This window comes from Hydra vulgaris, chromosome 13, assembly GCF_038396675.1.
Source record: "Hydra vulgaris chromosome 13, alternate assembly HydraT2T_AEP".
Classification (NCBI taxonomy): Eukaryota; Metazoa; Cnidaria; class Hydrozoa; order Anthoathecata; family Hydridae; genus Hydra; species Hydra vulgaris.
The window spans coordinates 31,512,501-31,522,993 of NC_088932.1; the positions used below are offsets into that span (position 1 = coordinate 31,512,501).

Consider the following 10,493-nt stretch of genomic DNA (forward strand, 5'->3'; position numbering starts at 1 on the left):
ACTACTTAGCTTCAAGAAAGCATTTCAGTATTTTAAAAGTCGAACATACCAGAGAGAATAAAAGATTAATTAGTTTAAGTATTTTTAAGATTGATTTAAACATAAATTTAATGTAAACAAATAAAATTAATGTAAACCACAACTTTTGGCAGTAATTGCAAAACAAAGTATTGGAGATTAAATTGTGAGTTTGCTGTTTGGTGGTTTGGCTTTTAACTTGGACTTATTCTGAGAACATGACACATCATTACATTTTTTAACAGTTTAATCCTTGTGTTCTTTGTGAATATTAAAGTGTTTATATGACCAAAAATTAAGGTCCTTGGCAAAGCATCTTAAAGTTGTGTGGGTACTAACATTCACACTATACTGTGACTGTTTAGTGTGTTGCGAGTGCACACATTTTGCATTTATAAGTAACTATCTATAAAATTATAACTTTTATTTGGTTAGTAGTTTATTTGCATTAAAAATGAAATGGTTGTCAGGTCATTGTCAGGTCAGGTGCATTGTCATTTTTAGGTCAGGTGTATGCTCATTGTCATGTCAGGTGCTTGCCATTGTCAGGCCAGATGTATGGTCTTCATGATCACCCTGCTACTGGTAACATGTAACTACATCCAGCTAAAATTCCCCTGTCTTGTGGCTCTTGGTTGAGTAAAGACTAGAGATAGTGTCTCGATAAAAGTCTCAGTTTAATGGTTTCGAGGCTGGCTGGTAGTAAGGTTTCCCAAACTCTGTGGTAGCTATCAGAAAGGCTAATTCCATCAACATCTGCAAAATGTCAAAGTATTAACAGTGCCATATTGAGCATGGATGGTGTTTCTGTTAATGGTTTTGGTGTGCATTGTCCACATAAGGAGCCCTATGCTACAACTTCGGGTTAATTAACTGGGCTGAGACAACTGCATAGCACATTGCTCGCTCTATAAATGAGTCAAGTTCTCTTTAAACTTAAATCATGCAAAAAGTAACCCAAAATATTAAACATAAATAACCATCCCTACCACCTAACTGTTTTAATATATCTTTCACAAATACTTGTAGTCTGCAAAGCAACCCTCCATCAGTTAAATCTCACCAAAACTCACCAGACTTGCTTGCTCTTAGTAAGACTAATTTAAACTTCACTGCTCTTTTTTCAGATCTGAATGTTTATGGGTACTATCCTTTGATTTGCAAAGACTCCAACAGTCACATGCTTGGTTTTTTAACACCTCTTTACTCTATCACCTTTCTCTTTATTCTTTATTGTTCTCCTTCTTTCCAAGACTGCACTCTTTTAGATGTAATTTCTGATCAAATTGAAAATGCCCTTTCTCCTTCCCCTCTGCCAATATTGTTGTTATTGGTGAATTTAATGCTCATCACACTGAATGGCTTGGCTCTAATGCCACTGACCCTGCCGGCACTAAAGTCTATAACTTCTGCATTTCTCAATTTCTTACTCAGTTAATTTTGTGACTTGTTTTCATGACAACCCTAATCATTTACCTTCACTTCTTGATTTATGTCTTGTCTCTGACCCTTGCTTGTGCTCAGTTTCTCTTTTTTCTCTCTTAGGTGGTTCTGACCATGCAATGATCTCTATAAATCTTTCATCTCATAGTTTTTTTTTGGGCTCACTTTCATTACACTACTTACTACTGCCCTAAAGCTAACTGGTATTCTTTTTGTGATTTTCTTTGTGGGTTGATGTCTTTTCTCTCTCAGCTAATAAATGTACATCCTATGTAACCTCCTGGATTCAGGCAGGAATTGAAGCTTTTATTCCTTCTCGTCGGTTCCATGTCAAGCCTCATTCTACCTTCTTATGCAGCTGCTATATCTAATCATAATCATTTTTTTTTCAAAAGAACAGCTCTCTTGAGAACAAATGGCTATTTACTATTGGAAGAAATTAATGTAAAAATGTACTGTTCTATGCTAAGCTCCATTATTCTCACCTCATTTAATCTTGTATCTTATCTCAGAAGTTAGGCTCTAGAGACTTTTGGAAAATCTTCAACAGCGTTGTTAACAAAGAAAGGTCTAACACTCCATCTCTCATTTATGGGACTGATTTTATTACCTCTCCAAAGGATAAGACAGAAGTATTTGGAAAGAACTTTTTATCTAAATTGACTCTTATGGCCTGTCTAATCCTTCAACTCCAATTATACAGCTTAACCCATTGTTAGACATTCAAATCACTCCAGCTTCCATTGCTAAAGTCACATCTCAATTAAATCTTCTATGGCTTGTGGTCTCAATTAAATCTTCTATGGCTTGTGGTCTCAATTAAATCTTCTATGGGTTGTGGTCCAGACAAAATTCCTGTCATAGTCCTACAAAATTGTTCTCCAGAACTCTCCTCAATTCTCTCTAAACTATTTAATAAGTGCTTGACTGAGTCTTGTTTTCCTGCCTGCTGGAAAATGACATCTGTTGTTCCAATTTTCAAAAATTTTGGAGAACATTCTGACTCCTCCAATTATTGTTCAATACTTCTACTTCTGTCTACTTTCTGTTATTAGCAAGGTCTTTGAGTCTTTTCAACAAATCTGATCAACAAATTTTTCGCATCCCATCTTGAGTCAAATAACTTACTGACAGAAAATTAAAACGGTTTTTGATTCTCTTTCTCTATGGCTGACTAGTTAACTGCTGTGACTGAAAGATTTTATCATCCATTAGATGGAGGCAGAGAGGCTAGGGTTATTGCTCTTGACATATTTAAAGCTTTCAACAAGGTTTTGCATGCTTGTTTTCTCCAGAAGCTTGTTTTATATGGTGTATCTGGGAAAGTTTCTGAGATTATCAAATCGTTTCTATCTAACCGCTTCATTAAAGTCATCTTCAAAGGCCAACACTCTTCTTCATTTCTAGTATCTTCTGGCGTACCTCAAGAATCTAACCTTTGTCCTGTTTTGTTTCTTATTAATATTAATGATCTTCCTAACAAACTTTCATCAAAAGTAGCTCATTTTGCTGATGACTTAACTTTATACTGTTTTGACGAAAAGTCTTCTCTTTTTGTTCCTTAGAACTGGCAGCCAATCTTGAATCTGTTCTCACTTCTGTAATAGATTGGGGCTTTTCCATTAATTATGTTAACAATTTTTTAACAATTTTTACCTCCCCCTCCCCCCTTATCAACAATTTGTCAAACTACCAGAGACCTCCCTATAAAATTTCTTCAACATTCCATTACCCCTGCTCCCCTACCTTCTTTCTAAAAATCAAATTTCAATGGAAAAAAAACCTAAAAAAATTATAAATAGACTAGTTTACCACTAAAACAAAAAAGTAACTAAAAGTGAAATTTAATTTAAAAACCATTTTAAATTACAAATGCTTGCTCTAAACAAAAAGCGAATAAAAGTAAAAGGTATAGAAAAATTTTTTTTTCAACTCATAACTTAGGAACACACTTACACGTTTAAATTATGAACATATTTCAAATTAATGCAAAACTTCAATGTACCAATCCTCATCACTTTAACATTAGACCTAATCTAATTTCACAGTAAAAGCCAATTATTTCTAATAGAGTCTAGTATAATAAATTGTTTAAGCCAGGGGTCGGCAACCTTTTGGGACAGAAGAGCCAAAAGTTGTAATTTACAAAGTTTTTCAGTTTTCAAAGAACTACCAACATTTTTATTTTAACATTATATTAATATTTGTGGATGGAGCCAAAGAGCCGCACTTTAACATTGAAAGAACCATATGAGACTTGTGAGCCCCAGGTTTCCAACCCTTGATATAAACATTTAAGTAATATAATGAAGACCATGTACTTACATAAATCTTTTTTGTTTGCACAGCAGACTAACCAACAACAACTTTAAAAAAATAATAGTGTTACGAGTAAACATCAACATTTAGTTCTGTATGTATTGGGTCTTTTTAAAGCGCAACTCGTTTTCTAAAAAGTAGGAATATAAACAGCTTTATTAAAACACTTAAGTTTGAGCGAGTATGTAACACAGGACTGCAAATGCTGCCTAAATTTCAATTTTTTTAAGTAATTAAGTTTAATTAAAAAAGTAACATTGTTGACGTCAACTTGTCTTGACCTCCCCCCTCCTCCTTGTCAACAATTGTCAAAATAACTTGGCCCCCTCCCCCTATTTTGTAGATGTAAATAATAGACAGTTCCATATATATATATAAATATATATATATATATTATATATGTATATATATATATGTATATATATGTGCGTATATATATGTATATATATGCATATATATATGCATATATATATATATGCATATATATATGCATATATATATATATGCATATATATATATATATAAATATATATATATATATATATATATGTATTATAAATAATTTATATGTATATATAGTCCCAATTTTAAATTGCTTTTTTAACAAAATTTTTCTTATAGCAAAACTGTTTATTTACAATTTCACCCACCTCCGCTTCCTGATGACTATAAAACAACAACAATGTGTGATTTTACAAAAGGTGAAACCTTTTTTAAGCTGTTATGTAAAAAATATTATTTAAGTATTTTGTTCAAAGATATTTACAAGCAAATAAAAAAGTTTATTTTTGTTATTTAATTGTCACAATTACACCAAATTTTGGTTCTTGCTTTCTTTCAAACAGTTTTGTTCCAAAATAAATGAGGTTTTCAATATTTTTCAATCAAAGTATGTTTATGTGTTAATATAATATCTGTCGGTATCTATATTTACTAATTTTTGAATGCATGGTTGGGGTCAAATACATTTGATCAAATACAAATACGTTAATTCTAGGTTTCCAAATACAAATTCAAATACAAATATATTTAATCGGCATTTTCCAAATACAAATACAAATATTTGCACTTTTTGTTAAGAAAAAATATAAAGATTTTTTCAAGACAACACTGATAAAATGTTCTACTAAAAAGAAGAATGAAAACAACTCTTCTAATAAATATCCCTTAAAAACAGACTTTTTTTTTTTTTTTTTGTAAAAAATGAAAAAGAACAACGAACCTTGTTGTATATCTCAAAAAAACATTGCCTAACTTAATTTATGTAATTGCAAATACATTTCAATCAAATACAAATGCAAATAGTTAAGAAATTTTGTAATCAAATACATTACGAATACAAAAATTCCAAGTTAGCCTATTTTTACCAAATAAAAATTGAAATACAAATACGTATTTGACCTCAACCCTCGTGAATGCAATAAAAAATGTGACACAAAATGGGTTTTTCTATGTGTAACTTTTTTCTTCTTTATTTTTATACTTAAAAGCTGGGACTTTATGCTTAATACTTAAAAGCTGGGACCAACAATATACATACTGTTACAATTATTTTAATAAACAATTATAACAAAAATATCTTCATCATATTTTAGATTACCTGAATGATTAAATATATATATTTTTATTGTTTTATATTTTTTTGTGCAAATGTCACAATAGTTTGAAAAATATATAATGACTTTCTTAACGCTGTACTCTAAAAATATTTGATGACTGCTATTTGTCATTGAAAATATGTTAAATATGTTGTTATGAAATAATCTTTTAATTGAAACACTCACAGGCAATTTTATTGCTGTAATACATAGTGTGATCCTATAGCTTTCTTAAAATCCTTATTAATATATAAGATATTATTTAGAAAAATCTGTATTTATATTGATAAAACTTAATTCTTCTGAGAAAATAAAGTCTATTTATTTACTAAAATTTGCTTTTTTTGTTCTGAGCGTAATTTCATTACAAACTTTATATAAATTAGAACCAGATGAGAATAAATGAAAAATTGCCAATTATATTGTTTTAAAAATAATAGACATAATTATTATTTTAACTATGGAATTAGTATATCTAATTCCATGTATGGATTTTTTTCTCGAAAAACTCTATTACAGTTCTAACAAAAATGGATTTTTGAGTACTTGTTTATTTTTTATTTTTAAGTTAAGGAAACACTTCAAAATACTTTAAAATCCAAGACAAAAAAAAGGTTTTCAAATTTTTATTTTCTAAAATTATTAGTAATTTTAAAACTATTTTTACTATGTTTAAGAATCATCTTTATTAACTTTTTTAATTTAGATTTTGTTCCTGATGATAGAGTTCCTATTCAGGTCTTAATTTTTTTTGTAATTTTTTTGTTAAATTAGAAATTAACAATTTTATGGTTTTAAAAGTAATAGACATAATATATAGGAATTCCAGTGCGTTATTTTTTGGAAAAACTCTAATACAATTCTTGAGTACTTAGTTATTTTTAAACGTTTTTAAATACTTCAAGATCCATGATTCCAAAAAAAAAGTTTTCAAATTACTGTATGCAAAAATTATTAATAATTTATTTTAAAACTATTTTCACTATTTAATTATGAGAAATAAAACTCAAAGATTTGATCCCAGATTGTAATCGACTGTTTTTTTTTTTTTTTTGTTTCTTCCGGATGGTTTCAGAATGTTACAAGCATTAACTTTAATGTCAAGCATTTATTTTAAAGTACAACTAGTATTAAGATTATTAACAAACAATTTAGAATAAATGTATTGTCCTCCAAGTTTTGGTTTGCATGTATTTGTCCGGCTTGTTGTGTTCTCACCTCATATTAAATGCTTATAATTTACTAGTTTTGGCAAATATGGCAATAAAGATAGTAACAATTAAGACAGGTTAGACAGGTTTTTATATTCTTGTTTTTACAAAAGATTATTTGTCTCAAGAGAGTTTTTTTTTCGATTGTTGTTTATTCTGTGGGCTAAATAGCATAGCTGTAAAATCTTTGAGTACAAACTTATTATACTATATTAAATTTCTAAAAATAATTTATGTTTTGAGCAAAATTCATTTAAAAATATAAGATGAAGTTTTTGCTATACTTTTCTTACAAAAACATTTGCAAAAATGTTAAATGATCTGACATAACCAAGCTAACTTTAGAGTTTTATTAGACTTTTTTTTATGTTTTTTTTTGTTAGAACTTTAGTTACATTGTATTATTATGCACTTGTTTTAATAAAAAAATAAATATAAAGTTTATTTGATTTTTTATAACTATAAATATCAAGTTTATTAGATTTATTGTAATTTTCAGCAACATGATTTGGTTCATGAACAGCCTGCATCATACTGGATTGAAAATAGAGACCAAATTCATGTAATTTTTTTTTTTAAATATTTCAATTTTTTTTAAAGTTTTGTTTATGTGTTTAGAGAATTAATAAGTTACATATTAAAATTTTATGAAAAAATGGTTAAAAAAGCGTGGTTTTTTCCCAAACTATACTAAGAATACTAAATTAAAACTCTGTGACATAGGCAATGCAAAATTTTTTAGAATAGAATATCTAAGGTTAACTAGTATGGTAGAATATCTAAGGTTAACCAGTATGGCAGTATGGTTTTCTAGGGATGGTTTGTATAGCAAGCAAATTGCTAATGAAGTGTTCAGCTGTAATGAGTGTTTAAAGTCAAGTTTTGACAGGACTAATTTGTGGAAAGGTTTTGTCAATATCAAACTCCAATATTAGCTCCATGAAAAGTCAAATCAGGTCCTTCCATCCAGACCAAGCCAAAGTAGATATTTCATTATGGAAACATGGGATCAAAAAAAAACTGGATATACTACCCAGCTCAATATGAAAAGAAACCAACCTGAACACGCAGATTCAACCATCTCTTCTAAAACTGATGTTGTTGGTTCAATGGGTAAGATCAGATTTCAATTTAACGAAATTCGTTTTTTAATTAAAAGGTTTTTTTCAAAATTAGTTATGATTAATTAATTAGTTTAAATAATTTGAATCAAAATGACTGAGCATTTCAAGGTATTGAAAAATACTTGGATCCAAACCTCAACGTGAAATCATGGTTAGATCAAAGCTTCCTCTTTTCAACTGATTGGTGGAGGAGGCAGTGACAAACAAATTGTAACAGATCTAAAATTCCCTCCTCCCATCTAATATCCGCTAAACCTGTCGAGGTGGTAACGCAGCAAATATTATATTTATTGCTGTTATTATATTATATTTACATTGCTAGTATATTATACTAGTGAGAATTTAGGAGGCACTTAGGCTGAATCCCTCAACATCTATGAAATAAAAAATGCTGTTGATGCATTTAAGAAACTGTCACCCAAAACCCACAAAAAAGACCAGGCCAACAGTGGATCAGGAATGATTGTGCCTGGATGAATAATCAATGCAAGCATGATTCTCATATTGAAACATTAAATTTTAAATTTTTAATGAATAATTGATTATAACATCTTGGTTATAATGAACAAATTTAGACAGTCTCAAGTAATTTGTATAACGGATTATAACCATATTATTGTTTGACTGTTGTTTTAAACAAAGTTTTAAAAGTATTTCTTTCAGTTGAGTTTGTCAAAATTATTGTGTCTGTTGAGATCTGCTTAAAATTCAGCTTGAATATGATCAGGTCTATCTTGAAGTTAAGGCCAGCACTTGTAAGGATTAGGGAGGCCTCAGCAAAGGAACTGATCCCAAGCTGAGAGAAAGCATCCTTACATGAGAGAAATGTGAACAGGTAGTTTTGAGTAAATTTGATTTTTTTAGAATTAAAAATAATTAACATTCTTTAATTCTGCTAATTATGAATATTGATAAACTTTTCTTAAATTAATTTTGTTTCTTTTTTTCAGATGCTTTTGCAACAATCTAAAAGCTTAGACACCTCATGGCAAATAGTTGATCTGCCATGTAGTGACTAAAAAACTTTTCAATATTGAAGGTTACCTGAATTCTCAACTCAACTAGCCATCGAAAGAAAAACTCTGCAGTCAAAGTTAATAAAGAGGTTTTTCGGTTTTATTGAGCAACTCTCTTTCTAATTTTGAAATTTAATTTAAATTAAGTAATTTAAATTTAATTTCAAAATTTTAAATTTTGCACACAAAAGTTTAAGAAAATTAGCTTTTATAAAAAATTCCATTTTTTAATTTTTTAATTTTGTTCTCAATCCAGCCTGCGTATTACCAAAGTTCGAATATACATGCGTATTGCCAACTTTTGAATATTAAAATTTCTAAACTTTAGCCATTCAAGCATTGACCTTTCGAACTTGTTCGATTTAAATATTTTCCTCCTGTCTTTTATTTCACGTTGATCAAAGTTATTAAAATTGATTCATTTTTCAAGCATCATCTGCTAGCTCTGAGCGAGTGTTTTCAGCATGAGGTGCATATTTGACCTACAAAAGAACAAATCTTGATGTGGAAAATGTCCACATGTTGGTCTACTGTATTGAAAACTTGCAACAAATGAAAATCTCTTCAAAAATCTATGAGATGTTTTGGTGGAAGGCTCCGAAGTTTACACTGGTATGGGAACGGGTTAAGGCAAAAAAAAAACATGCTGGCTGTCAATCCTAAAACTATATTACAGACTGGGTCTTTTTCAAGCAACCATGGTGTATTAATTCATGAATGAGATAGAGCCTCGTCAAACAATAGTGTCCAACGCATTAACTTTGATATATAAATTAAAAAAATTTGTCAGATCTGTCTGCAGTGGTCTTGATCGTCTAGGCTCGTATTTCGAAATTAAGAAGTTGGAGTATAGGGTTGAACAACAATTCAAAAAAAAAAAAAGAAAAAATATGTATCCTCCTCGACTTTAGTGCCCCCCCCCCAAAAAAAAAAAAAAAAACTAGGCTTTTAAATACTTTGGAAAACTTTTAGACAAAAGTTGTATTATGAAGATATAACTAATTTAGGATTATGAGTTTAATAATTAAAGTATTAAATTGTAACGCCCACAGGTGTTGGTATACATTTCAAAAAATAAAGGAACGCCCTTGTTTTACGCTTTATGAATAATATACGATGGGTAGGGGTGGGTGGGTTTACTTCAAGATATCAGAACAAACTTAATTAGATAGTCAGAACAAAGCAGTTAGAAAGTTTGAATGACTTCCAATTCTTTATCTAGCATACTTAAAATAAAATTTAAGTAAATGTTAAAATTGATTTCAAACATAAATACAATCGTTTTTTCGAAATTTTTTTTTAAGGGTGTAACTTCAAGCAACTCGTTTCGCAAGAACTGTACATTTAGCACTGTTATTAGTGAATATAAGTGTTCTCTCCCACGATGATGCTTAAATTGAGGAAAGAGAATCGATTTTCTACAATTTTTATACTACTATTTATTAATTATTTCAATATAGATTTCTATTTTTTATTGATAATCTTTAGTGTAATTATAAATATATTTTGTTGTTTTTTTATGTTTTTTAGATGCACATAATACTTAAGCATTGACTTTACCGTAATGCTATTACTTGCTTAAATTGGATAAAATTTTTTTGAGGAAACAACTAGGTGCAATTAGTTATAATTGCGACTTTTAATTAGGTAATCATGTGGCAATTTTTTGCGATTTTAAGTACCCGCTAGCTAATCGAAGTGTGGTTTTGTTTGATTGACGAGAAAAAAAAGTTGCAGCAATGTAAATTAGCTATACAATATTTA

General features: G+C 29.4%; 1 protein-coding gene across 3 annotated transcripts in view; it reads left to right on the forward strand.

The window, feature by feature from the left end:
* Nucleotides 1–10,249, forward strand: part of LOC136089238 (uncharacterized) — a 16,252-nt gene extending 6,003 nt beyond the window's left edge. For all 3 annotated transcript variants that reach the window (XM_065815051.1, XM_065815052.1, XM_065815053.1), the window contains 4 exons: nt 4,402–4,481; nt 6,085–6,116; nt 7,089–7,151; nt 10,034–10,249. In XM_065815051.1, the coding sequence (XP_065671123.1) occupies nt 4,402–4,481; nt 6,085–6,116; nt 7,089–7,151; nt 10,034–10,117 (259 nt within the window). In that variant the 3' untranslated portion in view covers nt 10,118–10,249. The remainder of the gene's footprint in view (nt 1–4,401; nt 4,482–6,084; nt 6,117–7,088; nt 7,152–10,033) is intronic.
* The last annotated feature ends 244 nt before the right edge of the window (nt 10,250–10,493 follow it).